This window comes from Rhamphochromis sp. 'chilingali' (assembly GCF_963969265.1).
Source record: "Rhamphochromis sp. 'chilingali' genome assembly, chromosome: 1".
NCBI lineage: Eukaryota > Metazoa > Chordata > Actinopteri > Cichliformes > Cichlidae > Rhamphochromis > Rhamphochromis sp. 'chilingali'.
In genome coordinates, this window is record NC_137929.1 from 19,093,532 (window position 1) to 19,115,296 (window position 21,765).

Consider the following 21,765-nt stretch of genomic DNA (forward strand, 5'->3'; position numbering starts at 1 on the left):
CATAACCTGTAAACACAGTTTCTTCACACATAAACCCAAAAATTCTGTAGTAAAAAAAACATTAACTAGTCCTCTTATAAATCACATGATCAAACACATGAAGAACTGTAATGCTGTAGAAAAGAAAATGCAAATGTTAGCGCTGCGCAGGCGTATGCATACTTTCTCACAGTGATCTCTGTGAGCAACACAAGGTAGTGAATAACACCCCTGGTAGATGCACAGACACAGAAAATGGCATTTAAAAGGTAAAACCATCACGCAACCTCGAATGTTGCTGTCAGCCTTCTGCTCCTGTAAAAAGAAACACACATACACTGCACCTTTGTCAGGTGGGGGTTAACTTCGCACAGTCGTGTTACATCAGTAAAGTCTTGTCAGCTTTTACCAGTCAGTCAGTTTTTTTCTCTTTCACTCATTCATTCATACATTCTTTCTTTCTTTGCTGATAGTGGAATCGATCGTCGCATTTAGTTTCCACTCTTAGCAAAATGACGTCATTTCAAAAAGAAAAAGAAGAACTTTAGCTCGGATTACATCGCTGAATCCTTTTTGGGCAGGGACTCTCATTTTCTAATTGCATCTCCCAATTTACTATATTAACAACTAAATTAGTTGTACTCACAGTACTCATGTTTCCTTCATATTTTTGTCTTGTATAGTCACCAGCAATGCTGCGACGGACACACGAGTCTTCTCCATTCTCCAGCTGTGACACCAGTGACACCGAGTCCTGCTCGCTGCCGGTCAACAGCGCCTCACTGCTCTACCGGCAGCAGGGCAACCAGAAGCCCTCAGCAGTCCGGGGACATGTCCTCAGGAAGGCTAAGGTCAGAGGTCACGCTACACAACGCGACTGGCACCAGTCTTTCTCTGAGAATATGATGTGCCTTTAACTTTACATCTCTGACTAGCTCTGTCTTTTGCAAAACTTCAAACTATGCTGGGACCTTTTTGGAAGCACATTGTTTGATCCATTGTTTGGTGTGGACAGGGTCTTTTGTTTTTGAAATCTGGTTTTATTGTCTTTGACTTCCCTGTTTTGTGTGATGTGGCTCCAACAGTAGGCTGAGTATTTTAAGCAATCAACTTCTTGGAACCTTCTGAAAGGCTCTGATACATCTAAAAGATGCATTCCTCGACTTAAGATCGACATATTTAAATATGAATGTAACGTTAGTATCCCCATTCTTTTAGTCATATGTAATATATGTAATTTTAATTACATTTGTCTTGAACCTGTGTGGTAGCAGTGGAAACAGTGTGAGTTAGCTCATAACAACTTGCATAAGAATGATCGGGTCAGCAGCGTTATGGTTCAGGATTCCTGCAGTGCAGAGAACAGCTGTGTGTGTGTGTGTGTCAAGGTCCACAGAGGAGTTCCACCAACTAGATAACCAGTGAGGCTAATAAAGATGGTTAATAAAGTTTGTATTTCACTGCATGCTACAGTGAACTACAAGCGAGTTTAAGTACTCCACAAACACGTACACAAGTGTGATGTAGTTGCTCATTTGATTTGGTACTGACTAGCAATGAAAAATGCATTGAGGTAGTAAACAAATGAGAGAATCCCAGTAAATGCAAATACTTGCAATCTGTGTACAAGTATGCAAACCAAATCTTTGTGTTTGTTTGCAGGAATGGGAACAGAAGACCGGCACATAAACCCATCACATACACCCTTGCATCAGTCTTCCTCCAATCTCTTTTTTTGAAATTGTGTATATATTTATTTAAAAAACAAAAAACAAAACCTGTTCATACCGTCAGAAGGTGTGCTGAGGAGGATACATGCATAGCATTCACATGTACTAAAACACATGCCTAGTTTGAGTATACGATAAGTACCACAACATAAACTTTTATACTATTGAGCATGTTCAGTGTACTTGGTTGTGCAACTTGTGTTTTCCGCTTTGACATCTTTTCAAGCAAACACCTGTCTTTATTTTTCCTCTCAAAATGTGTTCCAGCCATTTGAAGTTAAAAAGGTCCAAGGTCAAAACCAAGTATTTATTTGTAAATGTTAAAGGAAATACTAGCTTCCCTGTGTTTATTTATGTTGACGTATTTAAAGTATTTTCGTAGAGTCTGTGGCTTTGCTCACACTCCATTTTCCCACAACATAATTGGTCATCAGTCATGATGCCTCTGTTGTAGTAACGATAATTGTAACACACACCAGCCTGGCAACAATGTAGCTCCTCTCTCATTGATGTTTGAAGAAGTACAAATACAATTGTCCCAACTGTCAGAAACACCGACTCATGGCTAGCAGAAGATTTTGTTAATTGTGTTAAGTGTTTTCACACACAGATCATGATGAATCACACTTGAAGTGTGTTTTAATATGAATGTCCATATTTTATATCTGTGACTTTATTGCTATGGGTAATCCAATGGTAAGTTTGTGTTGGTTTGGTAAGTTCCTTGTTTATTCTGTTTGTTTCAGCTTTTCTTTTTGCATTAAAACAACCATGACTGAATACAGACGTGTGGTCTGGACAACTTCCAGAGATGTCTTTTTCTGCCAGTTTAGAGAAGTTTATGAACAGAAAGCTGACCATCTAACTGAAAGTAGATTAGATGCTGAGTCAAATATAAATATAACCTGTTAAATTCACATATTCGATTTCACATATAAGATTTTTTTTTTTTTTTTTTTAATATATGTGGTGAAATATGTGAACATTGTTAATATAAAGAGTAGGCGGGGCAGAAAAGACAGGAAAGGTGTAACACTTAAAGAACAACAGGATGCCTTACAGTTAGATTAGATTGTTATAGCCAACCATGTTACTAAGTGAAATTAGTGTGCATGGCATGGGAAGCTCGCTCATTCTGTGAAGGCACCATTAATGATGTAAACAAGTTTAGGAACAACATACAGTCAGGTGACATTTTTTAAGAGTACCTGCCAGCAGTCCAGACTCTCACTCACTGGTGAAAGTTAAAATTGAAAATATGACAAATTAGACCAGTTTATCAAGAAAGGCCAAACTGGTGACAGACCCAAATAAAATACATATTATACAGCCTATATGTTTATTAAAATGTTTCTAATTAAGGCCTCACTAAGAGCATCATCATCCATGCTTTGTAATAGTTGTATTGTTAATGGAGAACTTGCGCTTCTTTCTGTGTGTGTGTGCTTGTGTTGCTCAGAGATGTCTTCATGGCACATTGCAAATCCTTCAACATTACACTGACTAAAAGGGGGGCACTTGTAAACTCACACTGCTGTGTGTTCTGCTCAATCAAAGACTGTGAGTTTGATTTCCACACTGTTAAACACACATACATTCATCAGTGTCACACTGATAATGGTGTTTCTTTTCTGTTGTTGTTGTTTTTGGACGATGTTTCACTGCCTAAGCTTTGCTACTATGTATATAAGGCTAATTTACTTTATGGGGAGTGTTGACAGATGTAGTGAAAGCATGCACTCAGTTTGGAACTCATTGAACACACAGACACTCACTGGTTCGTGGTGATGTAAATATTTCCTGTCTCCTGCCTGCCGGAATGATATCCCGAAGGTTTTACAAGCATGTTAGCTTAAAGATGGGACAAGAGATGGTGGTCAGCAAGTGTTGACCTGCAACAAAAAAGGATGTCTGATGTCAGTAAATGTGAACCTGCTGTACATAGCTTGGTAAATGTAGTACTGTAGAAGGGCGGGAGGGCTTTGAATTTTTTTTCTTTTTTCTTTTGCACCATATACATTTTCTCTTGTTTTATATCACAGACAGTCTCCAACTCGGGGACAGGCACACTTGTACATAAATTAATAAACCTCCGAACAAACCGGCCTCGGACTTTGTGCCTTATTGTTGGTTCTTTTCAAAAGTAATGTAATGTAATGCAATGTAATGACCACAGAACAGTTTTCCAATCGTTTTAAATGAGCTTTGGCCCAGGGCAAATGGCAGTGTTTCCAGACCTATTCACATCTGGCTTCTTCTTTAAATGTTAGAACTTTAACCTGAATTTGTAGATAGATCTAGATATAAACTTTTCATAGACATTGGAAGGAACACTTCCAGAAATCAGTGTTCTGCAGGTTATGCACATCCAATACTCAGAATCCATCATCATTCCTAGCATTAAAAGTGTAAGAGGTTAGAACTTTTCTAGTGACAGAGTCAGAGTTGGAAATTTTCTTTAAATTTGTCAGTAGAGTTTCACTTTAGTCATGTGTATGGTAGAGCTAGTCTATAGAGCTTCATCAGGACAGAGTAGATTTCACGGTTCTACAATTCTCATGTCAGAAGAAGCTTTTATGTTGTTCTTTGATGGTCAGTGTACGTTCACAATTATTTTAATTTTGTTGACACAGACAAAAGCAGAAATTTTCTCAATGTATATTTTGCAAAAATGGAAGTTTTTTTCTTCCAATTTTTGTTTTTTGATTAATTCAAGCCATCAAACCCAGCAAGATTTAGATAGTTTGTGTGTAGCTGACTGACAATAATGAATCCATTTAGAAAATAATTGTACTTTTTAATAGTGAGAACGTAGTGATGGATGTTTACTGATTAGTGGATGACTGGAATGTATAGTGTATGATTGTAATTTACAAAATATAACCAGAGGTGATGTGATGCTTGTGTGATTTTTTTTTTAACTGGACCCTACAGTAGGATGAGTACCCTAAGTTCACCAACCTTTTGATGGCTAGGTGTGCAGTTCCTGCTTTAAATGCATTCACTTTTTACATTCAGAAATTTAAATCAAGAGGCAAGAAATGTTTGCACACACTTATGAACTTAAATCAATAAGTGTATTGATGTATGCTCAATCATCCAGGTAAGGAAATCTTAAAAAGTTGATTCTGTTCATCAAGTCTTATCTTTTTTTAGTGGGAGAAACATTTTGTCACTCATCCAAAAAAGGTACATAAGATGAATAGAATAAACTTTTGCCGGTTAGAATAATAGTGTCACTGCCCTCTGCTAAGACTGGAGATAATATAAGGAATGAGAGAATTGACAGCTATTGTGTTATTTCGCCCTGTCATCGTTCTTTTAACTCTAAGTATCATAAAGTAATGTGGTGACATGTGGAAGGATGTGTTTCCAGACAGCATTTTAGGCACGAGTTAGGCTGTAGGTTGCAGGCACTGATCTCACATTGTGTAAGTGTAGCTGGTTCTAATAGTCTGAGCTGCTTGAAGCTTTATTCGTGAAGAGCACATTAACTTACAAAAACCATTGCTAGCTAGTTCAGCTGGGTAATATTTTCTTAGAACAGCGGGGCTACATGCGGTGATGCTAGAATTAGCCATGGTATCAAACTACCTTCAACAGGTGGTCAAGCTGAGTCCACAGGCGCACTACGTTTCCCCGGAGAGCTCCTTCATTCTTCATATATCCGTGTCGGGCAAGAGTGTAAAGCCCGCGGCTGAATGGCCTTTGTTCAAGCACTCAATCATGCGCGTGAAGGAAACGCGGGGAGCGAAAGAGGGAAAAGAGAGTGAGAGAGTGTGTCATGGGTAGAGAGGACGACCGGGAGCAGCGTTCTAACGGGCTACAGGCTATGCAGTGTGCAGTACTGTTATTAAAGCCTCATCTCTTCAGTACTCTCCGGTGCCTCGGCTGATTTCTGTCTGCCTCACTACTCCACAAAAGTGAAGGGAGTTAACCCCGAAGGAGGACAAACTTCGGCCCTGGAGGAAGCATCTCCCCTCGTGTCTCCCGACCACGGTCAGGGGACTGACGGCGAGGAATGGTTAACACTGGGTTTACGCTGTAGGTCAATGAAGGACTGGTTAGGCAAGTTTTCATGAACTGTTGATCAGATTTCAAGAAACAAACAGTGTATTCAGATCAATCTAAATCTCTGTTGCAGACTAAAACTGCAATTGAATTCTAAACCCATATCAGTGGAGTATTTGCTTTTTCTTTTAGGCATAAAAAACATCCACGACCAAAGCAAGAAAATGTATATAAAAACCTGCTTTTGAAAAATACAGTAAATACAGCAAAGAGCTCCTCTTGTTTGTGTTTTTATTTTGAAAAGGCTGTTACATTCCATCTCTGCACAAAAATGCTTTCAGTTTCCAAACTAAAGCGCCCTACAGCGGAATTGAAACATACAGAGCTGCTCCCTGTCGAACTTCAGGCAAAAGTAAAACGAAAACTTTAGATTTCAACAAGCATTTGGTATCAACTCTCGCTTCTGAACTACATGGAGACACACCCTGAAAGCAGAATTAGGGGTATCACCGCACACACTGGAGTGTAAACAAGTGGAAATCCTCAACTTGCCCCTTAAAAAATTACAATGACTAAAATTTAGGAATACGCGAGATCGGGCACACTCGGAAAGCGTCAACTTTGCATTTTGGGAAACACGATATCTGATCTTCTTTCGAAATTGGTCCCCGAAAAATCAATTATTCAAATTAAAGTATTTCTAAATATATTTATCCGTTCAGGTAGTACCGTGATGAAGAAGGTGGTGGAACTGGAGCAGGATGAATAGGATGAATAGGCACTGTTATAGGTTGGCTGTTCCTCAGCAACCTCCGTGTGATCTACACCCAAAAAAGGGGAGAAAAAAGGTGAAGTTCAAACCCTGCAGAAAGCTTAGACACCAACAAACCACATTTTATCCTAGAAGTGCAAAATATTTTCCTGCATGTACGTGCGACTCCTGACTTCCTTTCACCATAGACAGTCACAGGACAGGGCAATATCACAGGACAGGGCAATATCACACCCCAGGCCTCTGCAGCGTGCTGTAACAGAAGAGAAGTTATCTTGCGATGAGCAACTGCGTTCCAGTGGACTCTGTCCTTCATTCGATGGTGCAGTGAGAATCTGAACTGGAAATGGAGGTCCAACACATCCATCCCATAGACATCGGCCAGAGTTCCACTGTAGAAGTTGGCTTCAATCACATCGTAGCGCAACTGGGGTGCCTTGTGCTCAATCTGAGGCAAATAAGGGGCTTTAAGGCTCAAAACAGAAGATGGTAAAATAAAAAAAATTAAATAATTTTTAAATAATTTAATAATTTAATAATTTTTTAAATACTTAATTTATAAAGTAAGTATTTAAAAAAAACTCAAAAAAAAACTACAGATCGCACCATAATATATTTATTAAAATTTATAAAAGAAATTTAGGCATCCCCACTTTGACACAGTAGCATCTGCTGTAATAGTTACACCTCTGATGAAGTCTCAAAAGCTTTATTTTGATACCAAGATTGCAATTACAACTCTGAATAAACAAAGAAATACTGACATATCCAATATACTATTAATTTTGGGCATGTCATTTCAAATAGAAATGACCCTTGGGGTTTCAGATGTTAATGCTATTCGATTTCTGCTGTTACTCAGCCTCTAAAAGCACTTGGCTGAGAGGACAGTGGCATCACATTATCCACTACAGGCACATGGCTTATGCAAATTTTCTAGATCAGCTTTCCCCAGATGACAAGAGACTTTTGACATGCAATGTGTTTAACACGATCAGATTAGTGTTAAATCATAATATAAATGGGACTTGCTAACGGACCTCAGGCACCAGGAAACCGCCTTTGATCCTCTCTCCTAAGGGCATGGTGAGGTTCCACACAACCAGCGTTTCCTCTGGCAGAGCCTCACGCAGCTCGTCGAAGAACCTATGAAGGTTCTCCTTGTAGTCATCAACCCAGCTGCAACTGTATCTAGAACACCCAGTGCAGACATAAACAGGAAGAACAAAAATCACTACAGTGGGAGGAATTCAATTGGGAAAACAAAACGTTGTGCTATGATTCTTCTGAACTGATAGATGCACACAAAAAACTCCATCACTCTCACTTCTGACTCATCTCACATTATCTCTTTAATGAAATCAAATCAACAGCCTTATTAATAGTTACGCAATATACTCACCTTGAAATATCCCAAACACAGGAGTTAACAAAAACCACATCTGGTTTCAAACCATGGCGGAAGTCCTCCAGGATGCTCTTCATGTAGCGAGAATAGATACGCGTCACTAAGTAAAAACGGACCAGATGGTGGGCGGACTGAAACTGTCGAACTTCCTTGTACTCTGTGCCGTTGTGCATTTGACCCAGACAGCCCCCTTCCACCAGGCAGTCCTGTTCGAAGCTCATCTCACCCTAAAGAAGAAGTGTGAGGACAACACAAACGAGGAGGTGAACAGATATAAAGCACGTCATTCAAATACACCCATTTTTTTACATTACAATTTAAATGACACCAGTGGCATGATTACAAACTTTATATTGCATAAGTTAGCTGAGGTTTTAACTGGTAGCATGCACATGGTTATACACCCTGCACGCTTTTTTGTATCAGTGTATAAAACTGGTAAATTTTAGCCCTTGCCTTGCTCCGCAGTTGTCTCAAGGAAAGATATTTCTCTTTTTGTACCAGCAGAACAAGATCCTTGTACACTGCCCGCTGAACTGAGGAAGAAATAAAATGATAGATTAGAAGTAGTCCCCATAGATTAGTACATTACATTATACAGATTCGATAGTAGTCCTTTCATTGGGCACACCTTTCCAAGTGCACTTTAATATTTAATTCATCACTTAGCAGAAAATGGGCTGGTTTTAGCATTTTAGAAATTGCTGATAAACTGAACTTGATTACTACCATCTATTTGAGCCAGAGAATGGTTTAGAAAGGGAAAAATATATACAAGACTTCTGGATAAAAATGTCTTGATGACAGCAGTTGACACTGGGGCACAGGATACATTGAATAAGGTCAGAATTTAGGGCTTAGAACATTGAGTTTTCATAGGGTTAACAACATGAAAACATGGATCCATCCTGGATTGGGTGAACAATTTAACCTGGTTGTGGCAAAACACTCATCTGGGGTAATTTTAGTGCTGCCCCATTAAATTACACATATTTGCAAATACACTGCAACATACCTGAGTGTAGTTACTGACCATGTTCATCCCTATGATCACAGTGAACAGATATGGTTACCACACTCTTGTATAATAAAGATGCCACACACAAATCTGCGTGTCTGATGCCATTATTTGAACTTGAACAAATGTCATGAAGAACTAGCCTATGTTATTTATGAAGGTAAACGGGTATCAATTCCAGCACAACCAAACTGAACCTAATGAAGTGGATGTGAACGGTACATACAGTTTATTCACAAAACAGTCAACGTTGGGCAAACAAGAACACCTTAAGTATAAATGCACAAGATAATGTAAATACCGATTCATTAATTTTGTCAGCCAGCTACTCACTGGAGTCTCCCAACACCACCATGAACTTGTTATGGAGCAGCTGGCTGGCCTGCAGGTGGCTCACACTCTTCATGATCTCCCGCTGTTAAATTACAAAGTCAAACACTGTTGCGTCTTTCTATGGGCTCAAATTGCGGTCATAAATACTTTCCACTAAAAATGCCTAAATGTGTAAACTCAAAGGTTGTGGTAGTTTTTCCAGATGAGATATTGACCGGACATCAGAGTTTCTCTACCATACTTCCAAGCTTCTCGCAATAACATTAGCTTACTAATGACCAACAGTGGTTAAAAAATAAATAAAATAGCTGGCTATTTTTCTGTTGGCTTAAAATCACTTATGTAATAAACACTTACCATTTTTGAGTTTAGATGCAAACTGTACCACTAATTCCAGCCCCTTGTAAATGCTATATGTGTTGGTGTTCAGTGTTATTTTTCAACCAGCTTAGCTAGCGTTTAGCTAGCGTTAGCCAAATTTCCTCTGAAGTGGCTCTTGCGCCACTAAGTTTTTAGTTTCAAGACCCGAAGTTGCGACAGCCTCCTCAACCACTTAGTGTTTTAAAAGTTTAAAGTTGGTGTGAATTTAAAAAAAAAAATATTACAAATATTTCACTCCGGAGTTTCAAGCACACCCCCAAACTGCAGGTGTCGCCAATTAAATGGTGCTTTTAACGACTGTGCACTACCTTAATGGGTCGACACTAATTTTAAAATAAAAAAGAAATTACTTAATAAATTTTTAAAAAAATTAATTTAATATTAGAGAGATATTAGATGCTTTTAAAAAAAAGATTTTTAAAAATTAACAATATGAATTGGTTTTTTTTTTTTTTTTTTTTTTAAATATACGTGCACATATGGAATTACAACCACGCCTCTTCTTGTGCCTGTTAAACCATTTCCTACTTCAAAAACAATGCCTTTACTGTGATAACACTAGCTGGCCCAAGGTTTTATGTGAGTGAAGTTGCCCCCCCCCCCCACCTTCTTCAAATCCAACAAAAGTGGTATCAAACGTTTGTGCTACATTTGTGCTGGTTTGTGCTGCAGAAATTTTTGTTTGTGCCGCTATTATTTTAAAGATATTAACAAAAATTTCTAGAGGTCAACCAGCCCCCCCATATTAATGGAATCAAACAAAATTGATGTCAAACGTTTGTGCTGGTTTGTGCTGCAAAAATGCTTGTTTGTGCTGCTAACATTTTAAAATTTTTAATAAAATAACGTCTTGATGCGTGCTTAATCATCCAGGTAAGTAAATCCCAAAAGGTTGATTCTGTTCATCAGGACATTTTCAGTTGGAGAAACGTTTCGTCACTCATCCAAGTGACGAAATACTGCGTTTTAACAACAACTACTGAGATTTGCTTGAAATACTATGATTTAGAAGAAATACAATGACTCCATACAAATACGATGCTTTGGCACAAATACTATGATTTGGCACAAGTACTATCATTTAGTACAAATACTATGATTGGGCAGAAGTACTATGTTTCAGTACAAATACTATGATTTGGCAGGAATACTCTGGTTTAGCAGAAATACTCTGATTTAGCAGCAGTACTATCTTTTGGTAGAAATTCCTGCTAAAAGGTACTATTTCTGCGTTTTAGCAGAAATACTGTAATTTGGCATAAATACTATAATTTGGGGTAAATACTATGATTTGGCACGTATAATATATTCAGCACATATATTATAAAATAACAGAAATATTATGATTTGGCCCCAAAACCATGATTTTGCACAAATACCATGATTTTTGCAAAAATACTATGATTTAGCAGAAATACTATGATTTAGCAGAAGTACTAAGATGTAGTAGAAGTACTTTGCTTTAGCAGAAATACTATGATTGAGGAGTAATACTTAAACATAGGAGAAATATTGATACACAGACACACATACACAGACAGTAAAGGGAACAGGAGCTGTTGAGAGTCTGGGCTTGGTATATGTAGGTCAGTTAAATTAGCTGCACCTGCTGTAGTCAGCCCTTACACACACAGACACAGAGAGAGGTGTGTTTTCTTCAGTGTATTTCTGACATTCAGGATTCCCCTTGAACAAATGGCCATAATTTCCTAACCGTAGAGACTAGAACGTTCATTCAGACATCGTTTTGTTCAGAAGAGATGGGGGAAATCTTCAGGTCTTCATAATTCAGAGATAAAATATAAATTATTAAAGATATATGACTTGTAATACACTGTAACTGAGTAGAGGCGAAGCAAAAACTGCCTTGACTTGCCCTCAAACAACCTTTGGTAACTCTAAATCTATATGGAGCATCAAAATCGTTCTTTCACCGTAAGAAACAGCAGGCTTTGGTGAACAGTCATGGAAATTTTCAGGGCTCTGTGGAAATCCATCAAAAAGATATGATGAGAGAAAAAAGTCCCTCATTTCCAGAGTTTGAAATCTGAAGAAATCTGAGCGAGGGACAAATTTCCTACCCTCAAACAAGTCTAACTCATCTCAGAACGGTAATAGGTGAGAAAATAATTCTTGAATTGTGAGCATCAGGAGTGTCTGAAGATATATCGGGACAAGCCTCATGTCTTAATTTCGCTTCGTTAAGGAGATATGACAATTTGAAAATGCCTCTCATTAGAGAAATCCAGCGGTGATTTTGAATAAACTCTCCATTGACTTTCAATGGAGAGTTTTGAGACTTATTGTTGCTCTGAGGAGATTTGCAAAAAATCTGTAACTCCCACAACAATGATAGTGACATTTCCTGAAAGCCAGCAAAAATACCTACGTTTTGATGTATAATTTGTGGAAGTTGAGTGGAAATTGAGCGAGTAGCAAGAAGTTGTTTGGACATGAAGAGAAAATCTGCTGAAAAAAGCTGAAAAAGTTGAAACCCGTTTTCAAAAATACCCGTGTACGTGTGGACGTAGCCTCAGTCTCTGACTGGAAGCGCTAATTCGTCATTCGGCTTTTGTCAGACTAAAGTAACTGTTAAAACTGTTTGAAAAGCTAAGCTATACAACAAGGAGAGATTGAGAATTTCCTTTTAGTTCTCAGTTTATTTGATATTGACAAAAGTTAGTCAGTTTTGTCTGTTCTTCTGTAAAACAAACTAAGATTTATTTTTAGAATTAATATTTTGTTTCTAAGTGGAATTGACAATTTAGTCTGTTTCGTTTGTTCTATTTTGAAACTTAAACGCTTTAGCGGCTGCCTTTTGTGTAGTTTGCAATATTTGCCTTTATTTATCTGAAAAAGTCTCATGTTCCTTAAGTACATCTACCCTGTTGAACTTATTATGGGAAATAAATATTTAAATAAAAACAAGCTGCTGATTATTTCACATTTTACTTGTGAGCAACGGCACATTTAAATCTTACAAATATAGTTATTTGGCTTATATCGTGATAGATATCGTTATCGCCTGAAATGAAAAAAACATATCGTGATATGAAAAAATCTTATATCGCCCAGCTCTACTTAAAGCCAGCAAAAATACCTACGTTTTGATGTATAATTTGTGGAAGTTGAGTGGAAATTGAGTGAGTAGCAAGGAGTTGTTCAGACATGAAGAGAAAATTCAGAACGGATGAGTGTGCACTGGGAGTTAATTGCATAGCAACCATAGCAACGCATGTATTTTCTGAAAAATCACAAAGTTGCAACTGAAAACTTAAAGAGTCATTACATGAAAACGGTAACAGATATGAAAAAGCTGAATCACACAGGAATAGCCCAATCATTTGAGAACATTTTAAAGTTTGAATGGAGTTTCTAGGTCAAAGTATGAGGCAGTAGTTAAGTTTCAAAGACAAGAAAGTTTTAGCAGAATTGTGGAAGTTTCCCATTCATTTCAATGGGACAAATTAAAGGAAAAAAGTGTAATATTTTAAATAGTATAATAGCAATAAACACCAAAAGATATAGCTGGAATTAGCAGAAAGAGCAGAACAGTTTAGAGTTTGAACGGAGAAAATCGGCTGAAAACTGAGGGAGTAGTTAAGTGCCGAAAAACGCGGAGCAACTATAAGAATAAAGTTTAAAGAGAAACAGGATCTCAATAGTGTGTGTAGCGAACCCCCCCGAATGAAGGATGACACTTTACTGATGACGTTTTGAAGGTTTAATGGCAGTAAACCATCAATCTCACCGTAAGAGCTGGGGATGTATACACAGAAACAGCGTGTAAGCAAAATAATCCACACTCTTACAATCGTAAACCTTATAACATGAAGTTCGTTTCAACGTAACATTTAACAAATGTAGCGACTGTCACAAAAACATCTAAACGTCTCCTTATTTACATCATAACCATACCTTGTGCCTCTATCAAGGGGGCTGCTAATGACAAAAGAAATCACCATAGGCTCCGTTAAGCCATCACTTTTCTAAACTCCCGCGACTGCTGCTGAAAACTGCGCCAAAAACTGTTTTACAGGAAATCGTCCCATCAAAATAAAAGCTTCTACACACGGACAGGAAGTTGGTAGTAGAAAACAGGAATGAGTGCCAAAATAAGGTGCAAAGAAAGGCATTCAGGGTTATTTACACTCCCACCAAAATTACGAATAATTGGTTTACATAAGAACCAAAATGAATAATTTTCCCAAACAAAATAACCCATGTAGGAGTTACCTTAGGAACTTTCTAACAACAATACAAGTTTTTGTACTGGACGCTCAACAACTGATAGTTTAGTAGAGCGTTGACCTTTATTATTGAGTCTCTTTTCTCCAAGTGAGATCTTTACCCTTCGCACAAGTCCATCTTTTCCACTGACAGTCTCTACAACTCTTGCAAGTCTCCATTCCCCTCTGGGTGCCAGTTCATCCATTTCCAACACAACATCACCTACTTTTAGATTCCTCTTTGGTGAGTGCCACTTTTGCCTTGAAATGATGTTGTGAATGTATTCTCGTCTCCAGCGGCTCCAGAACTGCTCTGCAAGGAACTGCACGCGGCGCCACCTCTTCTTGCTGTACAGGTCCTCATTTGAAAAGGCACCAGGTGGGGGCAACGGTGCATTGGATTTCATGTGCAGCAGATGATTGGGCGTGAGCGGTTCCAGGCTGTTGGGGCTATTCAAGTTATCTATAGTCAAGGGTCTGCTATTGACTATAGCCATGGCTTCGTAGAATAACGTCCGTAATGAAGCATCATTGAGTCTGTCGTGAGCCAGTGACAGAGTGGTATTCAGCACACTTCTGACAGTCTTTATCTGACGTTCCCACACTCCCCCTGCATGACTAGCATGGGGTGCGTTCATCACAAAGTCACATTGTTTTTCAGTCAAGTATGTATTTAGTCTCTGAGTGTCTAGCTCATTTAAAGCTGCTTTAAACTCATTCTGAGCACCAACAAAGTTCGTTCCCTGGTCACATTGGATGTGTCGAACTGCACCTCTGATTGAAATGAAACATCTTAATGCATTAATAAATGCATCAGTAGACAAGTCCTCTAAGAACTCAATGTGAATGGCACGAGAACAAAAGCAAGTAAGTAGGAGTCCATACCGTTTGTGTTGTTTTCTTCCCTCAGTTGTCACAAATGGACCAAAACAGTCCATGCCACAGTGTGTGAAGGGAGGAGAGGGCTCTAAGCGATGTGGAGGTAGGTCACTCATCCTCTGACCCTCTGGAGCTTTGCGGAGTCTGCGGCAGATCACACATTGTCGGATGAATGAGGCAACTGTTTTACTCATTCCAGGAATCCAGTAGCCACTGGATCTGATTTCATTTATGGTGAATCCCTTTCCTTGGTGTTTTACTTTGTCATGACAGTGAGATATTATGAGTTTGGCTGTACAATGTTCTTTTGGGATCACGATCGGGTGTTTGAAGGTGTCACTCGTTGCATGCTGGAGTCTCCCTCCCACCTTGAGGAGACCATCTGTATCCATGAAAATGTCCAGTTTAAACAGTTTGTTATGATGTGGGAGCTGTTCTCCTTTCTTCAGCTGTTTTATTTCCTGTTCATACGCTTGACTTTGTACACGTCGAATGATCACAAGTTCAGCATTTTTCTGCTCACTCACTGTAGCTGATGCATTTGACTTGATGTGTCTAGCCCTTCTTATGAGACGTGCTACAGCTTTAATTGCTTTGGACCAGGAGGAGAACTTACTTAGACATTCAGCAAGACTTACAGTGTCTGTGACTTTAGTTAACATTGTCTGTACTTTTCTGACTTCTGGATCTCCTATGGTCAGATCCAGCTCAACAGGTTGTGCTGTGGGCAGTTCATTTTTCCACAAAAAGGAGGGGCCAGTGAACCAGATAGACTTATTTAACTCATTGACAGTTACACCTCTCGAAGCACCGTCAGCTGGATTCAGTTCTGATGGCACGTAAAACCACTGCTGAGGGCTTGTACTTTCCCTGATCCTCTGAACCCTGTTAGCTACAAAGGTGTGGAAACGACGTGCATCATTGTTTATGTAGCCCAGCACCACCTTTGAATCAGTCCAGAAGTACTCCTTTGCACCATAACACAGTTCTTCCCGTAACATGTTGCTGACTGAGACTGAAACTACAGCTGCTGTTAGTTCAAGTCTGGGGATTGTGGTCAGTTTAGTTGGAGAAACTCGAGCCTTTGCTATTACCAGAGAGCAGTGAACTTCACCTTTAGCGTTCTTTGCCCTCAGATAGCTACATTGTCCATAACCACTTGAGCTTGCATCTGAAAAGTGGTGCAACTCTATTTCTTTAGTTTCACCAAAGTTAGCAGGCAGGTAACAGCGAGGTATGTTTAGCTTGTCTAGATTTACAAAGTCACTTTGCCAACTCACCCACCTTGGCTTGAGTGCATTAGGTATGGGGTCGTCCCACCCGACACCATGCTGACACATTTCTTGCAAGATTTTCTTTCCATTCAGCACATATGGCGCTAAAAATCCAAGTGGGTCGTAGATTGACGCGACAGTGGATAGAATACCTCTGCGTGTGGCTGGCTGGACTTTCAGTGTGTTGTCAAATTTGAAACAGTCCTTTTCAATGCTCCACTGGATGCCTAGTGCTCTTTCTTGTGGCATGTCTTTGAATGTCAAGTCTCTTATGTTAATATTTACAGCACACTCTGATGCAGGTATACTTTGCAAAACAGTGTGATTGTTAGAAACAAACTTGTGGAGACGCAGGTTACCTTTGCGGCAGATTTCTCTGGCTTCTTGTGCCAACTGCATTGCTTCTTTCACTGTGTTTGTGCTCGTAACTCCATCGTCGACATAAAAGTCTTTCTCAATGAACTGTGAACCTGCTGGGTGCGAGTGGCAGTGCTCTTTGGCTAAGTACTTCAGTCCATAATTTGCACAGCCTGGAGATGATGACGCACCAAAAAGGTGTACCTTCATTCTGTATGTTTGAGGTTGTGTGCTTGTATCACCGTTTTTCCACCAGAGGAAACGTAGATAGTCCCGGTCCCTCTCACTGACGTGGAACTGGTGGAACATCTTTTCTATATCGCACATTAAGGCAATAGGATGTTGCCGGAATCTCAAGAGAATGCCAGTCAGATTGTTTATTAAGTCTGGCCCTTGGAGGAGATGATCATTGAGACTTGTTCCATTGTGTTTGGCTGAACAGTCAAATACGACACGCAGTTTTGTGGGCTTTTTGGGGTGGTAAATCCCATGATGGGGGATGTACCATTGTTCACCTCGTGTTCCTTCGTTGTGTACTTCTTCCACGTCTCCTCTTTCAATTATGTCATTCATGTATGCAACATAATCATTTTTGTAGTTCTCATCCTTGTTCAACCTTCTCCTTAAGTGTTCCAGTCTGATCTCTGCAAGCCTTTTGTTGTCTGGTAAGTTTGGCCTTTGCTTGAATGGAAGAGGCATCTCACAGTATCCTTGTTCATTTTTCTTTATCCCTTCCTTAAGTTTTTCCAGAAAAACGACATCCTCTTGTGAGACCGTTTTGTCACATGCCTTTGTGTCCTTGAAATCTGATTCAAGAACATTGATCATGTCCATTGGTGTTACAGCAGGCATTTCCTTTACCATGACCCTATGGCACAGACTTGCTTCAGTTTCATTTGACTCTGATGAGCCACCAACAATGCTCCACCCTAGGTCTGTCTGTATGGCAAATGGCTCATTGTCTTTTCCGAGTAGAACCTGTTTTGGAGCTAGAGTTCTGGGACAGTTAAATCCAATGAGTAGTCCAACATCACAACTCAGGAGAGGGGGTATCTGATCAGCGATCTCTGACAGATGGGGCCATTGCCTTGCAGTTTCATTTGTGGGTATGTTGTCATAGTTAAATGGGATGTAGTCCTTTGTGTAGGAGGGTGGAAGGTCGATGTGAACATCTGAATTATAACCTCTCACACGTAACCCTGCTACTCTCTGGCTTTTGACTGTCATGTGAACTCCCAGCATCGTGGTTAGTTTTAGCTTAACTGGATGGGATGCTGCTTGTAACTGGTTAGTTACCTCCTCACTGACAAATGTGTTGTCACTTTGTGTGTCTAATAAAGCGTACACAAGCTGCTCTTTAGATGGACTCTGAGTAGTGGAAACCCACACAGGAACAATCATGGAGGTACTACCTGATTGACCCACCTTAGTAACATTCAGAGCTGTGGCTGCCATGGTGTCATTTTCTGTGGTTGAAGCGACGTTTGTAGAGCTCTGAGGCCTTTCATTTGCCATGTGACTCTCATTGTGCAAACAGGTGGGGTGTCGTCCTTTGCAAGTGTCACATTTGTGGCGATGACGACAGTCTCTGGCATTGTGGCCCACCTTTAAGCACCCATAGCACAGTTTATTTTCCTTCACAAATGTCCGTTTGTGGTCTAGTGACTTCTCTGAGAAGCTTGGGCACTTTGACAACTGATGACTTTCATCTTATGAAAGTCATCAGTTGCATCTTTGGTAGTTTTCTGCCAGTAAGCTGGAGTTCCTCTGAGTGGCTGCATAAATCTGATTGCATCTTTATTTCTTACCAGCTTCTCTACTTCTGTCTTACTTTGTAACATTCCTGATGTGATTTTGCGTCCATCTTTCGTCATAGTTTTACCTTTCCTTAGCTGTATTGTCATGCTGGAATTAGCCAAATGTATTTCAGTGACAAACTGTGAGAAAAACAGGTAATTTGTGTCTTTAGCAAATCTTGCATCAATGTTGAAAAGCCTTGACTTGAAGTAAGCACTCGGTGTGAGTTTAAGAAGTCTCTTTTCATCCAGTGTATTCTGACCAGTAGGAAACTGCACAGGAAATGCCATGGCTTCCAAATGAGGAGTTCTGAAGAAGCTAACAGGATTGTTTCTTTCTGCAGGAGCCACACAATATGTGTTATCAGTGAAACAGAGAATCTCTTCTGAAATGTCAACAGGCTGCAGACAACTTTCTAGAGCAAAACCTCCATTGTTCAAATCACTTTCTGGTTCCTCTGGATTGATTTCCTCTGGTTGTTCATCACAGGATTGCATATTAATAGCTTGTTCACTTTCAGACTCACTTTCGCACAAAAGGGCATCTTTTTCATAGTTGTCAATTTCCATTAGATCTGCTTCATCATAATCATCACTTCCCATGCTGGCTTCATCACTGCTGTCATCATCAGGTAACGTTGGATCACAAAGCAATGCTTTGTCCTGATGATATGAGGTTTTGTGCATTTGAAGGAGCTAAATGGAAAAATGAGAAAATAAAGTAAGTTTCAAAATTTCTTCAAAATTGATTTCTCACTAGTTAAAAACAGCAAAAAACTATACTGTTGAATTATTATCAGTAGTTTGTGAAAACATTGTATTGCAGTTTAAATCAATTGATTATCTTACCAGTGACTGCAGTAATGCTGACTCCACTGCTTCTGGCGTTCTCAAACACAGAGTAGAGAGTGAATGTGTATTGAGTTCCAGCAGTGAGAGATGAGAGTGTTTGATTCAATGGTCCATTTCCAGCTGGTGCACTGATGCTTGTCTCTGTACCATTAAACTGGAGAACAAAGCTGACATTGTTGTTGACTTTATTCCACTGCAGAGTGATGCTGGTTTCATTTTGTCCTGATGATATGAGGTTTTGTGCATTTGAAGGAGCTAAATGGAAAAATGAGAAAATAAAGTAAGTTTCAAAATTTCTTCAAAATTGATTTCTCACTAGTTAAAAACAGTAAAAAATTATACTGTTGAATTATTATCAGTAGTTTGTGAAAACATTGTATTGCAGTTTAAATCAATTGAATAACTTACCAGTGACTGCAGTAATGCTGACTCCACTGCTTCTGACGTTCTCAAACACAGAGTAGAGAGTGAATGTGTATTGAGTTCCAGCAGTGAGAGATGAGAGTGTTTGATTCAATGGTCCATTTCCAGCTGGTGCACTGATGCTTGTCTCTGTACCATTAAACTGGAGAACAAAGCTGACATTGTTGTTGACTTTATTCCACTGCAGAGTGATGCTGGTTTCATTTTGTCCTGATGATATGAGGTTTTGTGCATTTGAAGGAGCTAAATGGAAAAATGAGAAAATAAAGTAAGTTTCAAAAATTCTTCAAAATTGATTTCTCACTAGTTAAAAACAGCAAAAACAGACTCTGGCTAAGGCAATCTACACCACACCAGGGCCTGAGTTGCCGGCTGGGGTCAACTACACCACACCAGGGCCTGTGGCTCTGGCTTAGGCCACCTACACCACACCAGGGCCTGTGGCTCTTGCTCAGGCCACCAGGGTCTGTGACTCTAGCTAAGGCAATCTACACCACACCAGGGCCTGAGTTGCTATTGAGGCCACTTACACCACAGCAGGGCCTGTGGCTCTGGCTGAGGCCATCTACACGACACCAGGGCCTTAGTTGCTATTGAGGCCACTTACAACAGACCACGGCCTGTGGCTCTGGCTGAGGCCACTTACACCAGACCTCGGCCTTTGGCTCTTGCTCAGGCCAATTACACCACACCAGGGCCTGTGGCTCTTGCTCAGGCCACTTACACCACACCAGGGCCTGTGACTCTGGCTGAGGCCATCTACACCACACCCGGGCCTTAGTTGCCGGCTGGGGCCACCTACACCACAGCAGGGCCTGTGGCTCTGGCCGAGGCCATCTAGACCACACCAGGGCCTTAGTTGCTGGTGAGGCCACTTACACCACACCAGGGCCTGTGGCTCTTGCTCAGGTCACCAGGGTCTGTGACTCTGGCTAAGGCCATCTACACCACACCAGGGCCTGAGTTGCCTGCTGTGGCCACCTACACCACACCAAGGCCTGTGGCTCTGGCTGAGGCCATCTACACGACACCAGGGCCTTAGTTGCTATTGAGGCCACTTACACCAGACCACGGCCTGTGGCTCTGGCTGAGGCCACTTACACCAGACCACGGCCTTTGGCTCTTGCTCAGGCCAATTACACCACACCAGGGCCTGTGGCTCTTGCTCAGGCCACTTACACCACACCAGGGCCTGTGGCTCTGGCTAAGGCAATCTACACCACACCCGGGCCTTAGTTGCCGGCTGGGGCCACCTACACCACAGCAGGGCCTGTGGCTCTGGCCGAGGCCATCTAGACCACACCAGGGCCTTAGTTGCTGGTGAGGCCACTTACACCACACCAGGGCCTGTGGCTCTTGCTCAGATCACCAGGGTCTGTGACTCTGGCTAAGGCCATCTACACGACACCAGGGCCTGAGTTGCCTGCTGTGGCCACCTACACCACACCAAGGCCTGTGGCTCTGGCTGAGGCCATCTACACCACACCCGGGCCTTAGTTGCCGGCTGGGGCCACCTACACCACAGCAGGGCCTGTGGCTCTGGCCGAGGCCATCTAGACCACACCAGGGCCTTAGTTGCTGGTGAGGCCACTTACACCACACCAGGGCCTGTGGCTCTTGCTCAGGTCACCAGGGTCTGTGACTCTGGCTAAGGCCATCTACACCACACCAGGGCCTGAGTTGCCTGCTGTGGCCACCTACACCACACCAAGGCCTGTGGCTCTGGCTGAGGCCATCTACACGACACCAGGGCCTTAGTTGCTATTGAGGCCACTTACACCAGACCACGGCCCGTGGCTCTGGCTGAGGCCACTTACACCAGACCACGGCCTTTGGCTCTTGCTCAGGCCAATTACACCACACCAGGGCCTGTGGCTCTTGCTCAGGCCACTTACACCACACCAGGGCCTGTGACTCTGGCTAAGGCAATCTACACCACACCCGGGCCTTAGTTGCCGGCTGGGGCCACCTACACCACAGCAGGGCCTGTGGCTCTGGCCGAGGCCATCTAGACCACACCAGGGCCTTAGTTGCTGGTGAGGCCACTTACACCACACCAGGGCCTGTGGCTCTTGCTCAGGTCACCAGGGTCTGTGACTCTGGCTAAGGCCATCTACACGACACCAGGGCCTGAGTTGCCTGCTGTGGCCACCTACACCACACCAAGGCCTGTGGCTCTGGCTGAGGCCATCTACACCACACCAGGGCCTTAGTTGCTAATGAGGCCACTTACACCACACCAGGGGCTGTGGCTCTGGGTGAGGCCACTTACACCACACCAGGGCCTGTGCTTCTGGCCGAGGCCATCTTCACCAAACCAGGC

General features: G+C 41.3%; 2 protein-coding genes across 6 annotated transcripts in view; one reads left to right on the plus strand and one right to left on the minus strand.

The window, feature by feature from the left end:
• The window catches only part of afap1 (actin filament associated protein 1), a 91,839-nt gene extending 89,350 nt beyond the window's left edge, over positions 1-2,489 (plus strand). For all 5 annotated transcript variants that reach the window (XM_080882028.1, XM_080882027.1, XM_080882029.1 and 2 more), the window contains 2 exons: positions 663-830; positions 1,642-2,489. In XM_080882028.1, the coding sequence (XP_080738154.1) occupies positions 663-830; positions 1,642-1,668 (195 nt within the window). In that variant the 3' untranslated portion in view covers positions 1,669-2,489. The remainder of the gene's footprint in view (positions 1-662; positions 831-1,641) is intronic.
• Positions 2,490-6,016: 3,527 nt separating this feature from the next.
• On the minus strand, positions 6,017-14,250 carry LOC308395706 (PC-esterase domain-containing protein 1A-like). The gene is made up of 6 exons (XM_080880665.1): positions 13,551-14,250; positions 9,252-9,333; positions 8,357-8,436; positions 7,895-8,127; positions 7,533-7,683; positions 6,017-6,940 (listed from the first exon to the last, which is right to left on the minus strand). The coding sequence occupies exons 2-6, from the start codon at positions 9,322-9,324 to the stop codon at positions 6,542-6,544; spliced, it is 936 nt and encodes a 311-aa protein (XP_080736791.1). The 5' UTR covers positions 9,325-9,333; positions 13,551-14,250; the 3' UTR covers positions 6,017-6,541.
• Positions 14,251-21,765: the final 7,515 nt, after the last annotated feature.

Excerpts from the sequence above, each read along its gene's own strand:
- LOC308395706 (XM_080880665.1), bottom strand. The coding sequence starts at position 9,324 with ATGAAGAGTGTGAGCCACCTGCAGGCCAGCCAGCTGCTCCATAACAAG. Across the intron at positions 8,128-8,356 it reads TGAGACAACTGCGGAGCAAG|GGTGAGATGAGCTTCGAACA; the intron begins GCAAGGGCTAAA and ends CTTCTTCTTTAG. Across the intron at positions 6,941-7,532 it reads GCGGTTTCCTGGTGCCTGAG|ATTGAGCACAAGGCACCCCA; the intron begins GTCCGTTAGCAA and ends TATTTGCCTCAG.